General features: G+C 36.2%; 1 protein-coding gene across 9 annotated transcripts in view; it reads left to right on the top strand.

The window, feature by feature from the left end:
* Positions 1–26,163, top strand: part of MYCBP2 (MYC binding protein 2) — a 270,299-nt gene that overhangs the window by 64,378 nt on the left and 179,758 nt on the right. For all 9 annotated transcript variants that reach the window (XR_011466330.1, XM_070380616.1, XM_005891177.3 and 6 more), the window contains exons 6-15: positions 3,084–3,326; positions 3,562–3,633; positions 5,113–5,209; positions 8,958–9,031; positions 9,154–9,292; positions 10,992–11,068; positions 12,236–12,440; positions 13,863–14,027; positions 16,953–17,111; positions 25,151–25,355. Coding sequence is in view for 8 of the 9 variants with exons in the window: in XM_070380616.1 (XP_070236717.1) it covers positions 3,084–3,326; positions 3,562–3,633; positions 5,113–5,209; positions 8,958–9,031; positions 9,154–9,292; positions 10,992–11,068; positions 12,236–12,440; positions 13,863–14,027; positions 16,953–17,111; positions 25,151–25,355 (1,436 nt within the window). In the remaining variant the exon portion in view is untranslated. The remainder of the gene's footprint in view (positions 1–3,083; positions 3,327–3,561; positions 3,634–5,112; positions 5,210–8,957; positions 9,032–9,153; positions 9,293–10,991; positions 11,069–12,235; positions 12,441–13,862; positions 14,028–16,952; positions 17,112–25,150; positions 25,356–26,163) is intronic.

Here is a 26,163-nt window from a genome sequence, read left to right as displayed (position 1 = left end):
TCCGTGTAAAGAAATTTGAGCCAGAGAGGCCAGGGGAAACCAGGCACAGTTGAGAGTGAAATTGAGGAGCCAGGCTGAATGTGGAGATTAAGTGAAAGTCTCCATATTGATGATGGCCTTCCTCCATCCTCAGAGTTCCCAGTATACTGAGAGTGAGGCTTATAGCTTCTAGGAAAAAGACTGGAAGATTCTTTTTTGGAGAAAAAAGTGAGGAAAGACTTACAGATGCAGACATCTGGCAGGTAGTAAGAGACCCTGCAGTGAAACTGCTGAACCTGGCGGGATCAGTTTGAGGTGAGCTCGCCGTCTGTCAGACTCTGTCGGTTCACAGCAGCTTTCTGTCAGTTTTTTTAGTTGCTTACTCTTTACAAATAAGTGTATAGCCAAGTATTTGGAGAAGGAAACGGCAACCCACTCCAGTTTTCTTGCCTAGAGAATCCCATGGAAAGATGAGCCTGGCGGGCTACAGTCCATGGGGTCGCAAGGGTCAGACATGACTTAGAGACTAAAGAGAGAGAGAGAGCCAAGTATTACTGGGTTAACGTGAAAGACAGAATACCCTAAATCAGTAAAAATAGTAATAATAATACTAACAATTTTGCTGAAAAGAGTACAGGGAACAGAAAAACTCTAAGAGTAATTTGTATTTTAAAGAGGGATGAAAAGATGATTATTTACATTAAAGAGCAGTGTTTTTGAAAAATTCAGAACAAAGATTTTGCAAGTTAAAAAATATAAGATCACAATAAAATCAGTAGAAGCGTTAGAAGTTCAGATTAAAGAGTTCCCCAGACAATAGAAAACAGAGCAAAAGAAAGAAAATAGATTATATAAAGTAAAATTAGAGGATCCTTCTAGAAAATCCAGTATTTAATAGGTATTCAAGCAGAGAGGACGGGCTTCCCTGGTGGCTCAGTGGTAAAAAATCTGCCTGCCAATGCAGGAGATGTGGGTTTTGATCCCTGGATGAGGAAGATCTCCTGGAGAAGGAAATGACAACCCATTGTGGTGTTCTTGCATGGGAAATCCCATTGACAGAGGAGCCTTGTGGGCTGCAATCTGCGGGGTCACAAAGGGTTGGACACATCTGAATGACTAAACAACAACAAGCAGAGAGGAAGAAATTACCTAAGCTTCATAAGGAGACTTCCCGTCCCCCGAGTTACACATTTCAGATCAACAGAACACACACTGAGTGCCCAACACAGTGAATGACAGAAAGACTCACACCAAGAATAACTTTGCAAAATCATAACACAATAAAGAAAGAATAACGGTCCCAGAGTGCAAAGACAGGTTATGTACCAGAGATTGAGCAGAATGTTGTTGGACTTCTCAAAAGCAGCATTGGCATAAAGAATAACAAATGGTGCCTTCAGAGTTCTGAGGGAAAATGATGTTCACTCTGCTTAGTGCAGCTCTCAGGCATGTGTGAGGGAAGATAAAGATGCTTTTGAACATGCAAGGCATGGGACAGTTTCAACCTCTGTGCCTTCCCTTGTCGTTAGGGAGCAGGGCTTCTTGAAGGATATTGCCAACGGGAAACATTAGAGATGATGTTTGAGAGGAGGATGAGGAACCCATAGGGGTAGGTATAGAAGAAACTTAGCAAATGCAAAAATAGGGCAATTGTTGACTCAGTGAAAAAAAAAAATTATAAGGAAAATATAGTATGTGATACAATTTTGTTACAGGCACAATAAAATAACTTCTGAATAATGCTTTAACTAGAGAGGATTATATAGCTCAATTTGGAGGATTTGAGAAAAAAGGAAGAGTATCATCTTTGATAGTAGACTCATTAAAAGTATCTGAAACAAAAAAAATTGAAAATGAAGCTGTGGCATATAAGAATGTGGATATCAATTCTAGATAAGACAGTTTAATGTAGTTTAATGTAGTTACTTCTAGGGGGAGAATTTGTAGTATTCAACCATATACATAAATAAAAGTTTCCTAAAAGTAAAAGTTCTGCATTTTGATTGGGTCAGAGGCCTCAGGTCTCAAAGGGGAAGAGGAAATATCAATGAACAGTGGGTTATTTATCCCTCTGAATCTCTGCCCTCTAGAACAGTGCTGTCCAATAGAAGTATACTGTAATCCACCTATGTCATTTAAATGTTTCTATTAGTCACATTAAGAAGATAGAAACAGATGAAATTAATTTTAATAATGGATTTTCTCAATATATCCAAAAATAATTTCAACATGTAATCAATATGAAATTATTAATAAAATCTATACTCTTTTTTTTTTTTAACTAAGCCTTCAAAAGCCAGTGTGTATTTTATGTTTAAATCACATCTCAAGTCACACTAACCCTATTTTAAGAGCTCAGTACTCAGTGTGGCTGGTGGCTGTCATATTGGACAGTGGAGCTGGAGAACTGGAGCTGACACAGTGCCCTTGGGTCTGCCCTGCAGTCAGATACGTGGCAGCCATCCTTGGGTAGTGAGAGAGAGGCAAAAAGTGAGAAGCAGGGGGATTTCTCTGGGGTCCGACTGTTGGTCCCATGCTGGTGACTTTTGAGGACTCATTTAAATGAATGCTGGATAAATACATAATTCATAAAATTAAGTTTTCATATCACGGAAAAATGTTGATGTTAATGGGTACTAGGCATAATAAACAACGTAGAAGAGAAATACTGGAAATTTTGTTTCATCTGTAGAAGAGCAGTATTTCTCTTAGGCTTAATTTTGTACTTCAATGTCATATAATATATTAATGGATATACATATCATACAAAGATACCATTTTGGTTTGTGTGCACTCTATACAAAAAAATATGTTTCAGTATTCATACTTTTTACTAATCTAGTATGTTAACCTGTGTTTTGGAGAAAAATGCATATTTCAGTGTTTTTGGTCACAAAAGCAAATTAATGTTCTTTGTATTTACATTTTTGTTTTGTCCTGCTTGAGATTTGTTTCTTATAGATTTTCAGTTGCTACTTTTTGCTGACATGCCAAATATAATCATTCTGAATAACATTTTTTCTTATAAATGATATATTAATAAAATATCTTTATTTAGTCTGCTTTGTGTTTGAGACATTTGAAAATGTTTTTCTTCTGACTAGGTGCCAATGATATTAAATTCACTACAGAGAAGTGTACAGGCAGTGTTGGTGGGAAAAATTCAAATTCAGGACTGGTTTAGCAATGGCATTAAGAAAGCAGCTTTAATGCACAAGTGGCCATTAAAAGAAATATCTGTTGATGAGGATGATCAATGTCTACTTCAGAATGATGGATTTTTTCTTTATCTGTTATGCAAAGATGGATTGTACAAAATTGGCTCTGGATACAGTGGAACGGTTAGGGTAAGTGATTTTTTTTTTCTTTTTTGGGTAAGTGATTCTTAATCAGAGTGCAAGTTATATCTTATACTGAATTATCTTCTGTTTCTTGCTTTTAGAGTGCCATCTAAGGTTGATGTTATTTCTTTGAAAATCAAAATGGAATATACGTGTTAAATGTCATTCATCCATGTATGTTAGTTTTCACAGGTTATTAATTATAAAACTGTTGCTAGAACTAACTTTTGTTGTTTTGCAGGGCCATATATATAATTCTACATCTCGCATCAGAAACAGAAAAGAAAAAAAGTCTTGGTTAGGGTATGCTCAGGTAGGAGAATATCTCACAGTAAACCAAACTTTTCTTCCTGTCTTTTCAAATATGTGGTTCATACTTGTGTCATCAGTAAATAATATCACTTCTATTTAAACAGATATAGCGTGTTTTTAATAATATGACTATACTAATGATACGGTGTAGTATAAAGAACGTTGGCGTGGAACACTGACACTTTCATAAGAGGTTTACTTTTAGGTCTGGCCTTGCTTCTTACCAGCTGTGAGACTGTGGACAACTCAGCTGGTTTATTTGATCCTGTATGATTTAGCTTAAAATGGGAATAAATATGTCTCCTGTTGGAGTCCTTGTTTAAGTGAGCCTCTAGTTAAGCATCAAAGACCACCTTTATTATTTGCAAATCTGAATTGGGAATGTAACTGTGACCCAAAGCCAAATTAAAGCTTTTTACCATGAACTCTTCCATCCTAAGTCTAGATCAGTGCCTTCCAGGGAGTGGTGTGTGGCCTGCCCAGTAGGCAGCTGCCTGCATGGAGGTGCATGCAGAGAATAACCAGTGAGAGAAAAGATCTGGGCCTGTGTAGTTCTATTAATGCTGTGTTCTCATCACCTGACTGACATGACCAACTGGGTGTCAGCAATTGGATGCATGAGGCAAACGAACAATGAAGCAAATGAACGAAGGTCAAAGGGCCGGAAATATCTATTTTATACTATCCTTTCCTGAGAAGTGAAGCCCAAGTTTCCTTGTGGAAGAATATAGAATAAAGATGTCCCTGCATGCCTATCTTGCCTAGCTCTCAGATTGTCGTCAGCATCAGTTGAAAAAAGATATTTGAAAGCATTTTGAAAATTATAAAAATTATTGTTGTATGAAAAATAGTCTTTCTATATATCAACTTTTGGGGGAGATTTTGAAATTAAAATTTAATTATCAAATTAATTACTCAGTGATTGTCTCTCAAAACATAACTTGGTTTAATATTTCAAATTTTTATTTGCCACTTCTGTATTTTATCTAACAAATAATGTCCTGGGAAATATACTTACTGAAGTATGTTCAATGACATATCACTCTATCTAAAACCACTACTTTACTGATTTTTAAATATTAACCTAGATATTTGTGAGAGTAACAGCAGTCGTTTCTGTTATTTACTTGGCAAGTGATATAATAATCTTGACCAAAATATTTTTATTGTCCTGTGTAGTGTATCTAATATTTATATTGTAGAATTAATAGGTTAAATTGATATTTAGTGGTATATAATACCTACTCTTATTAAAGTATATTCAGGTTCTTATATTTTAAGTCTTTAATCTTTAAAGATTAAAATATAAAATCTTTAATCATTAAAGATTTAAATCTTTAATGTTTCAGACATCAATATTGATGTATTATTGTACCTCAAAACACTGTAATACAGACCTGTATGACTACTTCTTCTAGTAAGTGGGTAATGAAAAAATATTTCAGTATATAAGAACACAAAATTTTTTTGTTGTTGTCAGGGTTATTTATTGTATAGAGATGTGAATAACCACAGCATGACAGCCATAAGAATAAGCCCTGAAACACTGGAACAGGATGGCACTGTGCTGTTACCAGGTATGTTACTCAACTAGTCGTCTGTTGTCTTCACAGGTGATTTTAAGAGATGTGCATGTTAGGCCGCTGAGACATATAAAGAATGGTTAGCAAGGAGCAGTGCTTGCTTACAAACAGATTGAAGCAATCTTGACATGCAGAACATTTTATAGTCTATAGAAAATTAATGCATGTGAGAAAAACAGATACTGTAAATATAGTCTGAAGTGTTTTAATACTGATTTTCAAATTCTTGCCCAAATTCTGTAGTTTGTTTCCCCCTACCATGCCTTTTCAGCTCCTGAATCAGTGGGGGGGGAATGTTGGCTTTGTTGTTCTTAATAAACCCACGACCCTGGCTCTTGAATAATCTTGGTGTAAAGAACCTTCTCTTTATTTTTACTTTAACAACAGTGTGCTTTGTGTTTTCTAATTTATTTTTAAAGGGTTTTCAGAGACAGAGGTTTTTAGGGTGGGTCAGGAATTTAAAAATTTTTTTCATTTATACTTTTTGATAATACTCTGATAAGGCATTTTGGACACAATTCATTTTGCTTTAATTTTGAGGTTGTACATATGTATTTATCCTTCAGATCACTGTGCTGTCTAAATTCTTGGGCAAATGCATAATATATTCTCCACTGTAAGGTATTTGAATTTGCTTATACCTTAATACATTCTCTGTACTAAAATCTTCAGTGTTTAATACATCCACCAGCAATTTCATGGTAAGGAGCAAAACTACTTCAAGGCACTTGGCCATCTGAAAATGATTGAGAACTTCTGAAGAACGCAGTGTGAAGGTTAATTGCTCCCTGGCTGCTTGTTAATTTTTAAGATTTTTTATAACCTCATGAAACATTTATTTGAATATAGCTATATATATATATATATATATATATATATATATATATCAAATTAGTGTACCTGATGCCACAGTAAGCTAAATGTCACATTTCATGTGTGTTTCACAAATAAAGCTACTTTGGAAAACAGATGACTTATTAAAGCCATTTGGTAAATAACACTGTTTTCAGATATGTCTACAGGAGGTTTGTTTGTTTTGTGTTTGTTTGTTTGTTTGTTTTTTAATCATCACAAGTCCAAGGCCATGTTTCTGATCCCTCTGATCCTGATGATAATGATGATGATGATGATAACAACAATAACAGCAAAAATGTTAAGAAATAGCATGTGCCCCTTATATATATATATATGTTAAAAGTAATCACATTTATTATATAAATATCATATGAGCAAAACAAAATAAAAATTAATTGTAACCCCACTTCCGATCTGTAACCACTACTGACATATTAGTGAAAAATATCCTTCCTTTTTTCTATGCATATTGTGTACATACATGTACAAAAGTGATTGTATGCTATTTATTGCTTTTTTAACCTATCCCTTCCACTCAGTATTCTGAATATATTTCCAGGTCATTAAATAGTCTTCTGTGACATCATTTTAGTGTCACAAAATATATTCCATTGATTAGTGTATTGAAATGGGGATGCCTTCTAATTTTGTGCAGAGTGAATCTCACTCCAGTGAGCACCTCTGTCACTCTGTGTAAGTCATTTTAGGATGTCTTAATGGAAGAAAAGTTCTCAATCCCATGCCCCACCCCCTCAAGACAGATGGATACTAATAGAAAGGATTTGCTTTTGAAAGACCTTGGTCATTTAACTGAGACTGTAACTGAGAAAGACCATTTGAAAATGGTCTACATGCAGCTGTTTTATATATTCCATCATGGTAAAAAAAAAAAAAGTGACTCGTTAATATTCTTATTCAGTTGAAATCCCTCGATTTCATTTAGCATATGAAATGCGACTTTTAACAACACAAATGTGGCTTTCTGTGTTTCACAAATAAGTACCATATTCATGGTGAGGAAGGAACCAAACTGGGTCAGAATAGTCCCATGTTGTGTGTCTTGATATTTTCCCGAAGATGCTGTCTTAGGACATCACATGACGGAGACAGAAAGGATGAAGAGCGCAATCTTTTTGAAGTCGTGCGGCAGGAAGACTTGCCTTCAAGCCTGAAGAAGCCTGTGGTCATTTTTCCCTTTCTTTGACCTGGACGGCAGTTTTCTTTAATAGTCCCCTTTTTTCCTCTAGCTAGGGGTTTATAGATGGTAATGAATACCATGTTTAAAATTGACAGAAATCTAGTAATTCTTTGAGCTTCATGTCCCAACTTGTCTTATAGTCTACTTTATAAATAAGTTATTTTCACCCCAGCACTGATGCGCTGAAAGCATACTTTTCCCCGTTAATTGTAACTTTAGCCTTGTATGTTGGCGTCCCTTTTATATTGTACCCCTGTGTCATTACTCTTTGTGTCTGGTGACATGCTGCCTCCGATCATGAGAGCTTTTGCTACTCTTCTTGCGCCGTTTCACTCCTCACCCCTGCATTTATCTGAAATTATAATGAGTTTTTCTTCTTTGCTTTTTAGTTTAAAATCTTACTGCTTAGAGCTTGAGAAGCATCTTTCTTGCGCCTCTTTGTATTCTGTACAGTGGACTAGGAACTCTTTCTTTCGATTTCTCCTCTCTTTGATTACCAAGTCTCTTGGGCTACCAGTGGGCCTTGTCTCCCAGTTTCTATTTCCAGTTTGTGATCACTGAATTCTCTATTTGGTAAGGGTCTGCCTGTGTTTTGCATATTTATAATAAGGAAGTATGCTAGTATGAAGCTCCTGGGCAAAGATATAGAGTAATCCAGCTTACTTGGGTGGGCTCCATTACTGCATTCCAAAACCAGACTTTTATGTTCTGCTGATTCAGGTGCAAATAGAAATGAAATATTATTTCTTTGGCATTGTAATTAATGGAGAGATTCATCCTAGTTCTCTGCAGTTACTTTGGGAAGTGTGTGTGTGCTTTTAGACTTGCTTGCTGAACATTTGTTTTTTCTAAAGGATACAGTTTATACTTAGATACTGAGCTGCTTGTAGTTTCATGTTATTTAAGTAGCAGTCACTAACACATGTCCCAGTGGTCCTTCTGTAATACGGCTATCCCTTGTTACAATTGTGTTTGTCTGCATATTTTGATCAAAGTATGTAGTACACTGTTCTACAGAGACTGTATAGTATTGATGAAATATGGCATTCCAGACCAAATGTTAGCACTTTCAGACCAAAAAAGAGATAAATCAGCTTAGATGTGACTGTTTTATGAAGGATGAACATTTTAAAAGTGTATATAGCATGCTATATGCTAAAAATACTGGGACTAGGCATTAAACCTTAAAAACTGTACAGCCAGTTCTACTTTATAAAGCAAGGGATATCTGTAGATGGACAGCATAGACCTCCAATGCAGAAGCTTTAAGTCTGTCTGTATTTTTCTGTGACACTAATGACTGTGATGTATGTCTGAAGGTAGAGGGTTGCCTATTTCGCATGTGATTGTATTGACATGATTATAACCAACATTATAGTTTGTTCATCGTGGTGCATGTTTATTATCAGACTATATCTAATACTAATTCATTTTGAAATTAGGTGGACTCTCAGGTCCATGATTATGGAAGATTAAAAAATGTAAGCACAAAATGTAATGTATATAATTAGTTGAATTGTTTAGTTTCTGTTAATCTGTAGCTGTTTAAAAAAGCACAGTCTCCCATTGAGTTTAAATTATCTTTATTGTGTGGAGAGCTCTCATTCTGACTTCAGCAGAGGAGTAAAGTCATTTTGTGAGGTGTTTATTTATACTGTAATGTAATTGCTGTTTCTTCCTTTTGCACAGATTGTCACACTGAAGGTCAAAATATTTTATTCACTGATGGAGAATATATTAATCAGATAGCTGCTTCCAGAGATGTAAGTATTCTGAGTCATGAGAAGCTGGCATAAAGGGAATCCTTTTTTCATAAATTATTTGATTTTTATTAGGTGGAATCCATTCATGTAACAGAATACTCTGGTTGTTTTATTTCTTTTAGGATGGGTTTGTTGTCAGAATATTTGCTACAAGCACAGAACCTGTGCTACAGCAAGAATTACAACTTAAACTGGCCAGAAAATGCTTGCATGCCTGTGGTATCTCACTATTTGATCTGGAAAAGGACTTGCATATTATAAGTAAGATGGTCAAAAAAGACCTTTCTTCCATATTTTACTTTCAGATTTTTTTTTTCCTTTTGAAAACTAACATTGTGTTTTCAGCATTGTATTACAGCTTGTATTAGGTAGCTGTTTTGCTGTCTGTTACTATGAAGCACACTTATGAGTAAACATGTACAGGTAACGAGGAGTAACTTGAAGCCTTTGATTTTTATTTGAACAAGTTTATCAGGATAGCCATGGAATGATTCCATAGATTGTCAGAATGGTAACTGGCCTAGCATTTGATTTAAAAATTTTCATTTGGATATAGAAATACAGACATTCGCAGAGTATTTCTGGGATTTAGTATACCTGCTCTTGCCATGTCATAGTAGTAAGTAGGATTAGTTTCCATGAGGGTCTCAGTTTTGGTTTGCCATACTGCTCCCGATTTAGTAGTTCCATGTCTTAACTTGTGGGATTCTTTGCAAGACCCAGCTGTTTTGACTGTTATCTTATTAAATTTATTAAATTTCATTAGTGATTTATCTTGCACATTTGTATAGTATTTTGTTTTTCCATAGAAAAATACTGTATTGAACTCATCTTTTCCAAATTTCAAAATCCTGTAAATTTATTAATAGTTTATATACTTGGACAAACTAATAAAATGTGCTAATAAATGTTTACTCATAGTTTCACAACTTGAAAGTATGCATAAGGATCTGTGTGTGTATATGCACATATATGCATTCAAATTCATGGAGTATCTACATGAAACTTTCTGTAGAAAAAAACTTGGAACAGGGAATCTAAAATACCTTAATTCAAATATCTGCATAGTATTGTTCAAACTCAAACACTCCCTTGTCAAGACCTGTCTCACCACACTTTATGTATTTGCTCGTTTGTAGGCCAAACAATATAATTATGAGGTGTGTGTATTAGTCACTGAGTTGTATCCAACTCTTTGTGACCCCATGGACTGTAACCCACCAGGCTCCTCTGTCCGTGGATTTCTTCAGGCAAGAATACTTGCCATTTCCTTCTCCAGGGGATCTTCCCGTCCCAGGGATTGAACCCAGGTCTCCTGACTGCAGGCAGATTCTTTACCATCTGAGCCACCAGGGAAGCACTAATTATGAGGACCAAATAGGAAAGTCTCATGCATTCTGTAATGCCTGATAGCTAATAGATGCCCAGTAAAAATTAGTTCACTCATTAATTGAAGGAATTCAGCTAACATTGATGTAAACAATTTTTTTTTTTAACACTAAGAAAATAATTTGGCACTCAAACATCTGTGCTTCCCTGGTGGCTCAGTTGGTAAAGAATCTGTCTGCAATGCGGGAGACCCAGGTTTGATCCCTGGGTGGGAAAGATCCCCTGAAGAAGGAAATGGCAACCCACTCCAATATGCTTGCCTGGAGAATTCCATGGACAGAGGAGCCTGATGGGCTACAGTCCATGGGGTCACAAAGAGTTGGACATGACAGCGGTTAAACCACAATCTGAAACAAATGAAGAAGCTTATGGTAACTTTATTCTTGCTTGGAGTAGTGTAGCTACTGTTAATATTTTTTCAAATTGAGCCATATGACATACTGTGTCATCTTTATTTTTGAGTGATATTAATTGGATTAATTTTTTCGTTACTTGAAGTCATAAAAGTTGTGCTTGAAGTTATTCATATTAAAACTGTGATAGTATTTATGAAGTCTTACTGTATTATCAGGTACTGGATTTGATGAGGAGTCAGCAGTTCTTGGTGCAGGACGAGAGTTTGCACTAATGAAAACAGCAAATGGAAAGGTAAATTACTCTTAGGATTAAAAATGAACATTATTTGCTCTAAGAGATAGTTGGTATAATCAGTTGATTAGCTTACATAGTTTACATGTGTAAACAATCATGTTTTAAAGTTTGATTAAAGATTTTATATATATTAAAATTTCATGTTGAAATAGTATTAAAAATTGTGACATTTGAGTATAAAACTTTCTAAACTTTATAGAATGTTACCTTTTTACAAATATTTAATTATGGAGCTTTTGTATAATTTTTTGAGTTGGAGTGAATTCACATTTGTGTTTATTTTGAATAGGATGTCCCTTGGAAATTTTTGTAAATGTGTAGACATTTAGACTACAAGTTGGGGAAAGTAGAAGGACGTACAATTAAGTTGCAGATTGTAGAGGTCTGTTTATAGAGATGGAAGCTTTTTTTGTATCTGGTGATGTGAGGATAAAGTAAGGTAATTAAAAGAACATGAAAGTGAAAATTTTGAGTCATATACAGTATATTTGTGAGGTTTTTTCACTGGGAAAAATGAATTGAGAATTTTATGAATTTCCTTCTATGTTTGGAGTATATTTATGGCATATATTTATTCATATTTATTCAGGATACTTAAAAAAATGATAAGTATCCTGAGTAGAGATGAAAAAACTATTGTGAACTGTGTATTTCTGCAGACATATGCCTGTTTCTCTCCTGCTCAGTTCTCAGAAGTTGAGTAGTATTAAAGAGTCTGAGTTCTTGTTGTTCTATTTTCAGTAAAGTATGGAAGTTTTTCTTCTGTCAAGTGAAACCTGGTGCACTACTCCAAGAGGCACTGTAATTCCTGTTTTGTATTTTTATTTATACCCATTAAGATATATTACACTTTTGTGACCCCCTAGGACTATAGCCTGCTAGGCTCCTCTGTCCATGGTAACTGGAATGGGTTGCCATTCCCTTCTCCAGGGCCTCTTCCTGACCCAGGGATAGAACCCACATCTCCTGTGTCTCCGGTGTTGCAAGCGGATTATTTACCACTGAGCCACCAGGGAAGCCCTAAAAAAAATAAGAGTTTTTTGAATTCTTGTTGTTTTTATTCTCAGTAAAGTAAGGAAGTTTTTTTCTGTCCTGTGAAACCTGGTGTACTACTCCAAGAGGCACTGTAATTCCTGTTTGTATTTTTTTTCTGCACATGTTAAGATATATTACACTGGCAAATACCAGAGTCTCGGAATCAAACAAGGTGGTCCTTCAGCAGGAAAATGGGTTGAGCTACCAATTACGAAATCCCCAAAGATCGTGCACTTTTCCGTTGGACATGATGGCTCTCATGCCCTTTTAGTCGCAGAAGATGGAAGCATATTCTTCACAGGATCTGCCAGTAAAGGAGAGGATGGAGAGTCGAGTGAGTGGACTGTTCAGTAGAAATGCTGGGGAATTTATTAACAAAGGGTACATGAGTTTCAACAGCACTAGCCTTCTCAAGTTAATACATTTTATACCGAGGAGTATTCAGTCCATGGTGAACATTAAAGAACCGTGATTGCTGGTTTCATACTAGAGTTCATATTCATGAATTTTTGTAGGCCTTATACATTGCATACATGGCTGTTTATCTGTTTTGTCTGTTGGTGTCATTTTTAAAAACTTATTTATTCCAGTATATTCTTTTAGGTAACCCCAAGTTTTGTAAAGAGTATGTATTTCAGGATGAAGTAAACCTTATGTGAATTGTGTAATAGTATCAGTTACGAAACACTGTTCTTGGTGTTATTTCATTATGATAAAACTCCTGAGCAATGAAAAATTAAACAATTTTCACTTATCTTTCCTATGCTTCTGTTCAGTCTTCCTCAAAGTGTCCTTTGTCTCTTTTTGTAACTTGTACATAGTACGTTATTGCAGTTGGGGTAGCATCTTAGGAGGATTAGGTTTGAAGTCAACATCTAATGTAGATATCATGTGCAAATAAAAGTTATGCTGAAAAAATCTTTTTAAATAGCCATGAAGTATATTGCCATATCTCAGAAACTCAGCCCAGCCAGTTTTTCCTTCTAGGATGTGGAGGACATGATTCTTCCTTTGCTTGACCACCAGATGACTTAGTTGCTGTATATATGTATATAGTTCATGTTACAAGAAAAAATACAATGGTATTTTAATCCTAGAATTGTACCCAGCATAGCAATATGTTTTTATTCAGAAAGGCATGCAAGAACTGGGAATCACTGAGGGAACAGAAGATTGATATTTTTGCTCATTTCAGGGATTTAGTTTTTGAGAGCAGAGGGTGCTTAAATCATCTACATTTAAATCTATTTGCTCTCCCTCCATATGCACATTTCCCTTCCTTTCAGTCTCTGACTAGGAGTAAATACTTAATATGTGTTGAATGAATGAGAAGCTGGTTTTAAATACTTTCCAGGATCTCACAGAGGAATACATGTGAGATAGAGTTTGATAAAAAGGGATTTAAAATAGATACAGATGACAGTGGAATGGTATCATAATGTAAGTAGCTAATCTAGAGAATGGGCTCCCTAGAAGTTTGTTAGAAAATTGCTGTTTCTCTTTTGAAATTTCAGTGTACTACAAAGAAGAGGATCTGATAGTAGTAGCCTGATAAATATTTAACAAGATGAGGCTTTCAGATTGACTCATTTAATTGACATGTTGGGAAGCTCAGGCCTTTGTAAAAATACATAAATCAAGTGTATGATAAATGCAAATGATAGGGTTTTTCCTTGGGCTTTGTATACAAATCATTATTTTTATTTGTAAATAGATGCCTTAAATTAAATATCTTTTTTTTTTTTTTTTTTTTAAGCTAAGAGCAGGCGGCAATCAAAACCTTACAAGCCTAAGAAGATAATTAAGATGGAAGGAAAGATTGTGGTGTATACAGCCTGCAATAATGGAAGTAGTTCTGTTATTTCTAAAGATGGAGAGCTATACATGTTTGGAAAAGATGCCATTTACTCTGATAGTTCAAGTAAGTTAAACACTGTTTCACTTTTATGCACAGAAAGTCCTATACTACACCTTATGTATTGCAAAGATGTATCTCGAAAAGTAATATTTGTAACATGTTTTCTCTACATTTTTCACATTTCTTTCCAAATACAACGTTCTGTTCCTCCTTCCTGTCTTATTGCTGAGAATGCTGTCAATGGTTCCCTGCAGAGCTAATCCTGGGAGTACTCTGGGGACATGATTTTCATGTCTTAGCAGATTTATAACTGATGGATTATTTATCTCCTCCTGTTGTTAGGTAGTCAGAGAAAGCCTGAAAGTGAACATGTTAGTCACTCAGTCATGTCTGACTCTTTTGTGATCCCATGGACTGTGGCCCGCCAGGCTCCTGTGTCCATGGGATTCTCCAGGCAAGAATACTGGAGTGGGTTGCCATGCCCTCCCTCCAGAGAATCTTCCTGACCCAGGGATCAAACCCATGTCTCCTGCATTGCAGGTGAATTCTTCATCACTGAACCACCAGGGAAGCCGTTAGAGAAGGGATCTCTCTCTCTTAATTTCTGTTTATCCCCAGGGCAGTGTCTGGCACATTATAGTCTCAAGAATCACTTAAGTGGCTGACTGATAACTTTGGGTAATGAATATGAGGGACAAAACTAGCCGAAGATTTATAAACTGTTATCTCGAAAATTTGTCGTATTTGTTTGCTAGATTTTCTTTCTGGCATTTAGAAATGAGTATAATGATTGTAGCGTCCCACCTGGAAAGTTTTTACATGAATCGAATATGTAAAGCCTATACACTTTTTTATAATAAGGAAATCAGGATTAATGAAGTTTCTGATTGTCTCATGCTGAGGAAATGACATGTATTGAACATTTATAACAGCCCATTATCAAGTTGAAAACTGTGCTCAGGTGATTTATGTGAGTTTAATGTGGGAATATTTAGTCTCAATTGGCCTCAGCTGTCAGAGTGAATCAAAATTTGGGGGTGGGCTCATGTACATTTTAAAAATAATATTCAGTAAAATTGAGTTCAGTTCAGTCACTCAGTCGTGTCCAACTCTTTGTGACCCTATGGACTGCAGCACGCCAGGCCTCCCTGTCCATCACCAACTCTCAGAGCCTACTCGAACTCACGTCTGTTGAGTTGGTGATGCCATCCAACCATCTCATCCTTTGTCATCCCCTTGTTCTCCTGCCTTCAATCATTCCCAGCATCAGGGTCTCTTCAGATGAGTCAGTTCTTCACATTAGGTGGCCAAAATATTGGAGTTCCAGCTTCAGCATCAGTCCTTCCAATGAATATTCAGGACTGATTTCCTTTTAGGATGGACTGGTTTGATCTCCTTTCAGTCCAAGGGACTCTCAAGAGTCTTCTCCAACACCAAGTTCAAAAGCATCAATTCTTCAGCGCTCAGCTTTCTTTATAGTCCAACTCTCACATCCATACATGATTACTGGAAAAACCATAGCTTTGACTAGATGGACCTTTGTTGGCAAAGTAGTGTCTCTGCTTTTTAATATGCTGTCTAGGTTGGTCATAACTTTTCTTCCAAGGAGCAAGCGTCTTTTAATTTCATGGCTGCTTGCTAAAACTCTCATGGCTAAGGCTGATGGAAACTTCTGCATTTATTCAGCAAATATTTATTGAAAACTAACAATATATAAGGCATTAGTGGACCAGACAGACATGTCCCTTTCTTTTTTAGGCTCTGAGAGACAGAAGGATGGTAAAGAACTTAAATAGTAGAGATCTAATGGTTATGTATATAGACTCAGATCCTGACATGACCACTTTTTATTTGGCTAACTAGCATAAATTATGTAACTTTTCAGAGCTTTCCTTTTCATTTTTCTTCTACCTGTAAAGGAAGCTAATGATAATACCTGTTCCATATGATTCTTACAAAGTAATAGATAATTCTTATGAAATGCCTACAGCAGAGCCTGGCACATGTAAGGGCTCAAGACATGTCAGCTAGTACTATGAATAATAGTAATAAGTACTATTTCTGTATATGTACATGTCTTTTTCAAGTATGCTGAAAACTAAAAATGGGAGTTTTTGAGGTATGCTTCATTGAAAGACCTAAGATAGTGAAAGAGAAGGTCACCCTTAGGAAGTGATATCTGAGCTTCATAATATAGAATAGCTTTTCCAAAGTGTGATATGAGAATTGTTTTATTTTTAAGTAAAATAAATATTTCAGCTTTACAGTGTTTTTATTTTAGTATATATTAGAAATACTCCACAATCTTTGAATTTTTACTGTTAATGCTACTGGATAAGGTTAAATGCTTTGGTCAAATTTAAAATTGATGTGAAAATATCAAGATAATATGGGTGGCACTTGGATATGGCAAGTAGAATGATTGTAGTATGTGAATAAGTGAAATTTAGGAGCTAGCTGTCTGTTGGGTTGTGGAAGAATGCATTGTAGGTTATAAAGGATTGAAAAAATAAGTGCTTTGGAAAATCTCACAGGTTTCTATAGAAACAATGTCATTTCAGAATACTCTGGTGCGTGTTTTACTCTGTTTGGCTGAGAAGGGTCAAAGCAAGTAAAGTACATGGTTCAGAAACTCCTTTGTGCTCAGGTCAGGAAAGTTTGAAATCTAATAACCCTCCTAAGCATTGTTGGAGGTGCTGCCACTGAGAGCTAGCATTCAGGAGAAGCAGGCCTGAGCTAATTCCAGAGTGAAGGTTTGTCCCAAGTCTGGATGAGAACATTTTAAGATTTTGAAGCTTCATTACAGAACTATAAAACTAATTTACAGATACCCTGCCTATCTTTTGGCCACTATTTCCCATTTTGGAGTTATTTTATCCCAGAAATGAAAAGTTCTGCATTGCGGTGGTCATTTTACATTACTGATGATCTACTAGGCTCAGAAAGGCTTTTTAGTTGTTTCTTACCAAATTTGTTTCTTTCCTGTAGGTTTGGTAACAGATTTGAAGGGCCATTTTGTAACTCAGGTAGCTATGGGCAAAGCTCATACGTGTGTCTTAATGAAGAATGGAGAAGTTTGGACATTCGGTGTGAATAATAAAGGACAGTGTGGACGAGACACTGGTGCCATGAACCAAGGTGGGAAAGGTAGGTGTTTAGTGTGTGGATATAAAATTTTGTGTTGTGTTTTCAACAGTTTTCCAGAACACTATGGTAAAGAATCTTACTCTTTGCAACCAAAGTGGCTTTTGCTTTTATATTTATAAATTATGAAAACTACCAAATTTCTTTATTTATTTGACAGTCTGTCACTCACTGGAATAATCAGTATATTTTAGACTTCTGAATTCCGAGCAGATGAGCTTGTTTTACTTGTATGGTTTCCTTATTTTTATAACAAATGTAATACTTCTTTGATTTAGCATTTTTAGTAACTGAATTATCCCAGAAAAGTGCATTTTTGAAACTCTTTATTACTAGGTCTTTTTATACCCCATGTTTCAATTATAATAATTTTTGGCAGCAGTGTATCTGCAAATATTATCTTCCTGTTTAACAGCAGGTACTACCTGTGATTTAATCAGTTCTTGACAACTAAGAGTTCTTTACAACTAAGAGTATCTGTAGGAATCCTTGACCCTTTATCAAGAGTGAAATTGTAGGTGCTCCTTATATAGTACATCTTTTGCCCCAAGACTCAGGCTATTGAAGAGTTAGTCCTTTGCTGTGTTTATTGTGAATTTCTTGTTTGATTTTTGAGTGTTGGTTATAGTTGTGTCTACCTCATTCTTACTCTCAGTTTTTACTTCTGGTTACTATTGGTGTTGCCCTATAGTCTTCACTACAATTTCTGGTTTTCTCTTCCTAATTTTATGTGGATGGAGAGTAGGGAATAGAGACATATTAATAGAATTAAGCACTGAGCTGTGTTTAAAGCTCGAATGGGTTTGAGGGTTGATATTTGTATAAATTAACAAAAACAGGTTTAATTCATTTGGGACCTTCTTGATGGCAGGCTCATCTGGATTTCAGGAGCCCTCGTATTTTTTTCCTTACCTTGTTTATGGGCTTCCCTGGTGACTCAGATGGTAAAGAATCTGCCTGCAATGCAGGAGACCCATGTTCAGTCCTTGGGTCGGGAAGATCTTAAATGTGTATTTAAAATACTTTAATTTTTAAAAGAGCAAGTCTGCTAGAGCATATTGATATTAAAGAAGAGGGAAGAACAAAACACAGAAATTAATTATTCCTAAATGGATTTTTTTTCCCCTTCTTTCTGAACTAGTGAACCATAAATTTGGATAACACCTATTAGGCATAAAGGAGAGAAGCAGCTTAGTTTTCTATATGTTGTATAAATGTCAATTCAAGTTATATTTTATAAAGAGTTCTGAGCTGAACAAAACTGTTCTTTATTATTCCGAAACTCTTTCATGAAATTTTGGAATATGTTTATACCTATGTTCTGAATTCTTAGAGTAAATTTTGTAATAACCAAAATGAAATTGTTATGTTGTTCTTGTTTTTTACTTAATATAAATTAAATCCACTCTGTTAGTAAGTCATACATAAGAAAGCAAACTGGTAGAGTAAGATCAATAATGAATACAGTTGGAAAGAAATAAAGGATTAAAAAAATTAAAAAAAAAAAGACAGGAAAAGTATAGAAAATAATATTGCAGTATAAAAACTGTATATCTATTGCATTTTATCATTTTTCAGTAAAAAATATATTTATGGATGAGATTATAGATCAGATTCAGGTGTCCCACATTCCCCTTCTAAGACTTTATACTCCATCTTTACCCAGTATTAATTATCATCATAACCTTGATTGATATCCTTTCAGTCATGTTCCTATATTTTTACTTGTTTTTATATATTTTATATATTACATGCTCATATATTATGCATAAAAAGATATTTTATAATGCGAATCTGTTTGTGTTTTTTTTTTTTAATCTCATCATTGTGCTTGAAATATGGCCACACTGGTACATACAGATCTAGATGACTCATGTTAATGGCTGTGTAATAAGCCATACCACTAACAATTGCATTATCCATTCTCCTGCTGATAGTTATTTCTAATTTTTCACTATTGTAAATAATTTTAAAGCCTCCTTTATTCATGTTTCATGGCAAACATGTGGGAGGCTCGACTCTGTGAAACTTCTGTGTTGTACATTGCAGGTTCAGTGCTAGATTTTTCTTGAGAGAGGTTGCACCACTGTATATTCTTACAAATAAAGTCTCATTTTCCATATCACTCTAATAGTGTCAGCAGGCTGGTTTTGTTCTTTTGATGGCTATGACAAGGTTTTTCATTGTAATTTTTTTTAATATTGAAGTATAACATACGTGCAGAAAAATTTACATGGAATAAGTACACATCTTGAATTGTCACAGAATGAACACATTCATGTAATCAGCACCAAGATTAGGAAATATTACCAGCACCCCAGGAAGCCCCCCTTCATGTGCCTCTCCAGTTACTATCTACTTCTCTACCTAACACTGTCATTTACTTTTGTATGTATTTTGTATACACTATATAAATGGAATCGTGTAGTATGAGCTCTTTGTGTGTATTTCTTTTCATTCAACTTTATGAGATTCTTCCATGTTGTTACCCACTAGTTATAGATTGTTCATGCTCTCTGTTGTATAACATTGTGTGACTATCCTACAGTTTTAAAATCTTTTCTAGTATTGTGGACACTGAGATAGTTTATAGTTTGAGTTATCTTAGTGTTGCTGTGAACATTCTAGTAAATGTTGGTGAAAATATGAGTCCCCCCTTTTTTCATATTTAGGAGTATAATTGCTGATTTTCTCTTGTAATTTACATTCCCTTGATATTAATATCAAGTTAGATTCTCTTCAAACTTTTCTTATTTGCCTGTCTTCTTCTTTATTGATTTGTAGGAATATTTTGTATATTTATTGTATACGTTGGAAATATCTTTAACCAACCTGTGGCTTATCATCTACATTTTTTTATGGTTTCATTTGTTGTATTTAATTTTTAAATATTGATGACAAGTTCTTCATTATTTTTCTTTATACATTTTTGCTTTATATAGTCAGATAGGGACATTTGTCTACCATATGAATTAGAATCAGTTTTTTTACTTGTCACCGTGATTGAGATTGCTTTGAATTTAGAGATTGATTTGAGCATGATGGTTATAGTACTGCTGGGATGATTAAATGAGGAATATACATGTAGAGCCGGGTACAAGTAAATGCTCAATGTATTTTAGTTATTAAAAGTATGGCACATGACTTCTTAAGGATTACTTTATTCTAACTCTTGACGTTGTTATTCAGTCTTGGTCATCTAATTTCTCAACCTGTCCATAGCTTAGAAGTGGCAAAAATTTTAAAAAAGTTACATATCCTGTGAGTTCATTTTTTGATTAGACAGACCTGTACCACATCTAAGTGTAAGTGATCAGAGAATAAGGTGGACTAAGAATAAGAGATGAAGTGAATGAGATATAACCTTGTGTTTGAGGATCTAGGTCTGCTCGGAAAGACAAACATAAAAAATAATTATTTGATTCCCACAGATTTGCTCTTTCATTTTATGGTCTTGTAGCACTTTATGTTCTCCACAATTCTGTCATAGTTGTATATTTATACTTTTCAGTATGGTTATTTGATTAATGTCTATTTTTCTTACTAACTTTCAAGCTTTATAATTGTCGCTTATTATCATAGTCCTCCATGTCTAGAGCAGAGATTTGAAAACTGTAATCTGATGCCTTAACTTCTCAGTGGCCTGTTTCTGTATGGCCCTTCAAACTAAGGATGTATATTATATTTATAAAAGGTTATTTTTTAAAACTATGAGCCATGCTGTGTAGAGCCACCCAAGACAGGTCATGGTGGAGAGTTATGACAAAATGAGGTCCACTGGAGAAGGGAATGGCAAACCACTTCATTATTCTTGCCTTGAGAAGCCCATGAACAGGATGAAAAGGCAAAAAAGATATGACACCGAAAGATGAACTCCCCAGGTCATAGGTGCCTAATATGCTACTGGAGAAGAGTGGAGGCATAACTCCAGAAAGAATGAAGAGATGGAACGAAAGCAAAAACAATGCCGAGTTGTGGATATGACTGGTGATAGAAGTTAAAGTCTGATGCTGTAAAGAACAGTATTGCAGGGGAACCTGGAATGTTAGGTCCATGAATCAGAGTACAGTGGAAGTGGTCAGACAGGAGATGTTAAGAGTGAACATTGACATTTTAGAAATCAGTGAACTAAAATGGACTAGAATGGGCGAATTTAATTCCAATGACCATTATATCTACTACTGTGGGCAAGAATCCCTTAGAATTAGCCCTCGTAGTCAACAGAAGAGTCCAAAATGCAGTTCTTGGGTGTAGTCTCAAAAACAACAGAATGATCTCTGTTCATTTCCAAGGCAAACTATTCAGTATCACAGTAATCCAAGTCTATGCCCCAAAGAGTAATCCCGAAGAAGCTGAAGTTGAACGGTTCTATGAAGACCTACAAGACCTTGTAGAAATAACAGCAAAAAAAGATGTCCTTTTCATCATAGTGGACAGGAATGCGAAAGTAAGTAGTCAAGAGATACCTGGAGTAACAGGCAAGTTTGACCTTGGAGTACAAAATGAAGCAGGGAAAAGGCTAACAGTTTTGCCAAGAGAAAGCACTGGTCATAGCAAACACCCTCTTCCAACAACACAAGAGAAGACTCTACACATGGACATCACCAGATGGTCAGTACTGAAATCAGATTGATTATATTCTTTGCAATCAAGATGGAGAAGCTCTATAGAGTCAGCAAAACAAAATCGGGAGCTGTCTGTGATTCAGATCATGAACTCTTTGCAAAATTCAAACTTAAACTGAAGAAAGTGGGGAAAACCACTGGACCATTCAGGTATGACCAAAATCAAATCCCTTATGATTATACAGTGAAAATGACAAATAGATTCAAGGGATTAAATCTGATAGAGTGTCTGATGAACTATGGACAGAGGTTCTTGATATTGTATAGGAGATGGTGATCAAACCCATCCCTGAGAAAAATGCAAAAAGGCAAAATGGTTGTCTGAGGAGGGCTTACAAATAGCGGAGAAAAGAAGAGAAGGAAAAGGCAAAGGAGAAAAGGAAAGATATACCAATCTGAATGCAGAGTTCCAAAGAATAGCAAGGAGAGATAAGAAAGCTTTCCTCAGTGATCAGTGTGAAGAAATAGAGGAAAACAATAGAATGGAAAGACTAGAGATCTCTTCAAGAAAATTAGAGATACCAAGGGAATCTTCATGCAAAGATGGGCTCAATAAAGGACAGAAATGGTATGGACCTAACAGACGCAGAAAGTGTTAAGAAGAGATGGCAAGAATACACAGAGGAACTATACAAAAAAGATCTTTATGACCCAGACAACCATGATGGTGTGATCACCCTCCTAAAGTGAGACATTCTGGAATGCGAAGTCAAGTGGGCCTTAGAAAGCATCACTATGAACAAAGCTAGTGGAGGAGATGGAATTCCAGGTGAGCTACTTCAAATCCTAAAAGATGATGCTGTGAAAGTGCTGCACTCAATATGCCAGCAAATTTGGAAAACTCAGCAGTGGCCACAGGACTGGAAAAGGTCAGTTTTCATTTCAATCCCAAGGAAAGGCAGTGCCAAAGAATGTTAAAACTGCCACACAATTGCACTCATCTCACACGCTAGTAAAGTAATTCTCAAAATTTTCCAAGCCAGCCTTCAACTGTACATGAACCAAAAACTTCCAGAGGTTCAAGCTGAATTTAGAAAAGGCAGAGGAACCAGAGGTCAAATTGCCAACTTCCGTTGGATCATAGAAAAAGCAAGAAAATTCCAGAAAAACATCTACTTCTGCTTTATTGACTATGCCAAAGTCTTTGACTGTGTGGATCACAACAAACTGTGGAAAATTCTGAAAGAGATGTGAATACGAGACCACCTTACCTGCCTCTTGAGAAATCTGTATGCAGGTCAAGAAGCAACAGTTAGCACTGGACATGAAACAGCAGACTGTTTCCAAATTGGGAAAGGGGTATGTCACCCTGCCTATTTAACTTATATGCAGAGTATGCTGGGAAGGATGACTCACAAGCTGGGATCAAGATTGCTGGGAGAAATATCAGTAACCTCAAATATGCAAATGACACCACCCTTATGGCAGAAAATGAAGAGGAATTAAAGAGCGTCTTGATGAAGGTGAAAAGAGGAGAGTGAAAAAGTTGCCTTAAAGCTCAATGTTCAAAAAACTAAAATCATGACATCCGGTGCCATCACTTCATGGCAAATAGATGGGGGGAACGATGGAAATAGTGACAGACTTTATTTTTTTGGGCTTCAAAATCACTGCAGATGATGACTGCATTCATGAAATTAAAAGATGTTTGCTCCTTGGAAGAAAAGCTATGACGAACCTAGACAGCATATTAAAAAGCAGAGACATTACTTTGCTGACAAAGGTCCATCTAGTCAAAGCTATGGTTTTTCCAGCAGGCATGTATGGATGTGAGAGTTGGATTATAAAGAAAGCTCAGTGCTGAAGAATTGATGCTTTTGAAATTGGTGTTGGAAAAGACTTTTGAGTCCCTTGGACAGCAAGGAGATCAAAGTCAGTAATGAAAATCAGTCCTGAATACTCATTGGAAGGACTGATGCTGAAGCTCAAGTACCTTGGCCACCTGATGAGAAGAACTGAGTCATCTGAAAAGACCATGATGCTGGGAAAGATTGAAGGCAAGAAGAGAAGGGGACAACAGTGGATGAGATGGTTGGATGGCATCACCAACTTGATGGACATGAGTTTGAGTAAGCTCCAGAAGTTGGTGATGGACATGGAAGACTGGTGTGCTACAGTCCATGGGGTTGCAGAGTTGGAAAAGACTGAGACTTAACTGATTTTTTTAGAAGAGTGACATAGACTTATGTAGCCCCCAAAGCCTAAATTATTTACAACCTAGCCCTTTTCAAAAAGTTAGTTGATTCTGCCATAGAAGGAATGTCTGGGGCATAGTTGGTGTTTAAAAAAATATTTGAATGAATTCTAACACAAATAAGCTTTAAGTGAGATATTTACAGGCTTTGAAGAGGTAATGACTTACCCGGAAAAAGTTCTAAGTGTTTTCACAGGAAATGACCTTTGAGCTGAGTTTTTGAAGGAGTTTCTCTCCAGATGAGATAGGAAGAGGCATCTGATAAATGAGATATAGAGATACAGGTAGAGCAAAGATGAGCAAAGGCCCTGAACCTGCAAAAGGGCAGAGGATGTTCAGAAAGCAGAGGGAATTTGAATTCAGGTGGAATGTAATTTGCATAGAGGGAATGAGCTTGGAGGAAGTAGGGAGCCCTTTTGTGACTGACTGTATCTTGCTAAGCAGTTTTGTTTCTTTGAAGACCTTGGAAAGGCATTAGAGGTTTGTAGTTTGTAAGTCATAGGGTCAAATATCAGAGAAGACAATGGCACCCCACTCCAGTACTTTTGCCTAGAGAATCCCATGGACGGAGGAGCCTGGTAGGCTGCAGTCCATGGGGTCGCTAGAGTCGGACACAACTGAGCGACTTCACTTTCACTTTTCACTTTCCTGCATTGGAGAAGGAAATGGCAACCCACTCCAGTGTTTTTGCCTGGAGAATCCCAGGGACGGGAAGCCTGGTGGGCTCCCGTCTATGGGGTCGCAGAGAGTCGGACACGACTAAAGCGACGCAGCAGCAGCAGCAGGGTCAAATATATAGTCTGAGAAGCTGATTTCTAGCAATGAGAGGATATTGATTGAGTCTAGCAATGAGTGAGGGAGGTCTTGGCTTAGAATGTGGTTAGAACACTTTCTTTGGTCTGTTGAATGAAAGTATTGGTGGTGAGGATGGACAGGAGGGACTAAAATCAGAAAAAAATTAGAATTAACGAATAACAGATAATTACAGCTAAGAAATACTCCTGCCACCACTGCCTCTTTTTGCAGAAAGGAAATGAAGAGAGCATTTATTGGTGGTTCCTAAATTAAATGTTATTTTTGTTGCTGTTATATTTTATCATACCTTTGTATATTCACTTGGATTAGTTTGTGTTACGTATTTTTTTTAATGGGGAAGTAAAATTACCAGTTTTTTAGACATGGGAATAATCTAGATGAAAATGATAGACTGATCTTTTAAATAGGGTTTGGAGTTGAAAATATGGCGACCGCAATGGACGAGGACCTGGAAGAGGAGCTGGATGAGAAGGATGAGAAGTCCATGATGTGTCCTCCAGGCATGCACAAGTGGAAGCTGGAGCAGTGCATGGTGTGCACTGTATGCGGAGACTGCACGGGTTACGGGGCCAGCTGCGTCAGCAGCGGGCGTCCAGACAGAGTCCCTGGAGGGTAAGAGGATGTGCAGTACTCGAGAGAGGAAATAGTAGTGGAAAATATGCCAAACCCTTTTTCACAGTTATGCTAGAGTGTATTCTGTTGTGTTGTTTCTTACAAAGCATATTGGCATACACCTATAGTTCTTATATTTATTTTTTATCGTAATAATTTCTAAGTCATGCTTATTTTATTTAAGGTGCTTCTCTTTCATTTAATTTGTTTAAACCTTTATTATTCGCCCCCCAGTCCTCAGTTCATTTTATTACTTAAATTTTTATTTCACAAAAAAATGTACATAGGTTTTTATATATTGATGAATCTGTTTCTATGGAGTGTATCCCCAGGACTATTATTGCTTGTTTAAAAAATTTGTTTTTTTGTTTTGTTTTTGATGGTTGTTTTTGTTTTGTTTTAATTAATTTATTTATTTTAATTGGAAGCTAATTACAATATTGTGGTGGTTTTTGCTATACATTGACATGAATCAGCCGTGGATGTACATGTGACCCAACATCCTGAAGCCCTGTCCCACTTTATTCCCCACCCCATCCCTCTGGGTTGTACCAGAGCAACAGCTTTGAATGCCTGCTTCATGCATTGAACTTGCACTGGTCATCTGTTTTACATAGGATAATATACGTGTTTCAGTGCTATTCTCTTATATGGTACCAACCCTTGCCTTCTCCCACATAGTCCAAAAGGCTGGAGTTGGTGATGGACAGGGAGGCCTGGCGTGCTGCGGTCCATGGGGTTGCAAAGAGTCAGACACGACTGAGTGACTGAACGGAACTGAATTGATTAGTTTTAGAATGGATTTCTA

The sequence above is a fragment of the Bos mutus genome, chromosome 12, assembly GCF_027580195.1.
Source record: "Bos mutus isolate GX-2022 chromosome 12, NWIPB_WYAK_1.1, whole genome shotgun sequence".
NCBI classification, from domain to species: Eukaryota; Metazoa; Chordata; class Mammalia; order Artiodactyla; family Bovidae; genus Bos; species Bos mutus.
Note: the sequence above shows the minus strand (reverse complement) of the source record. Positions and strands in the feature narration are given on the sequence as shown.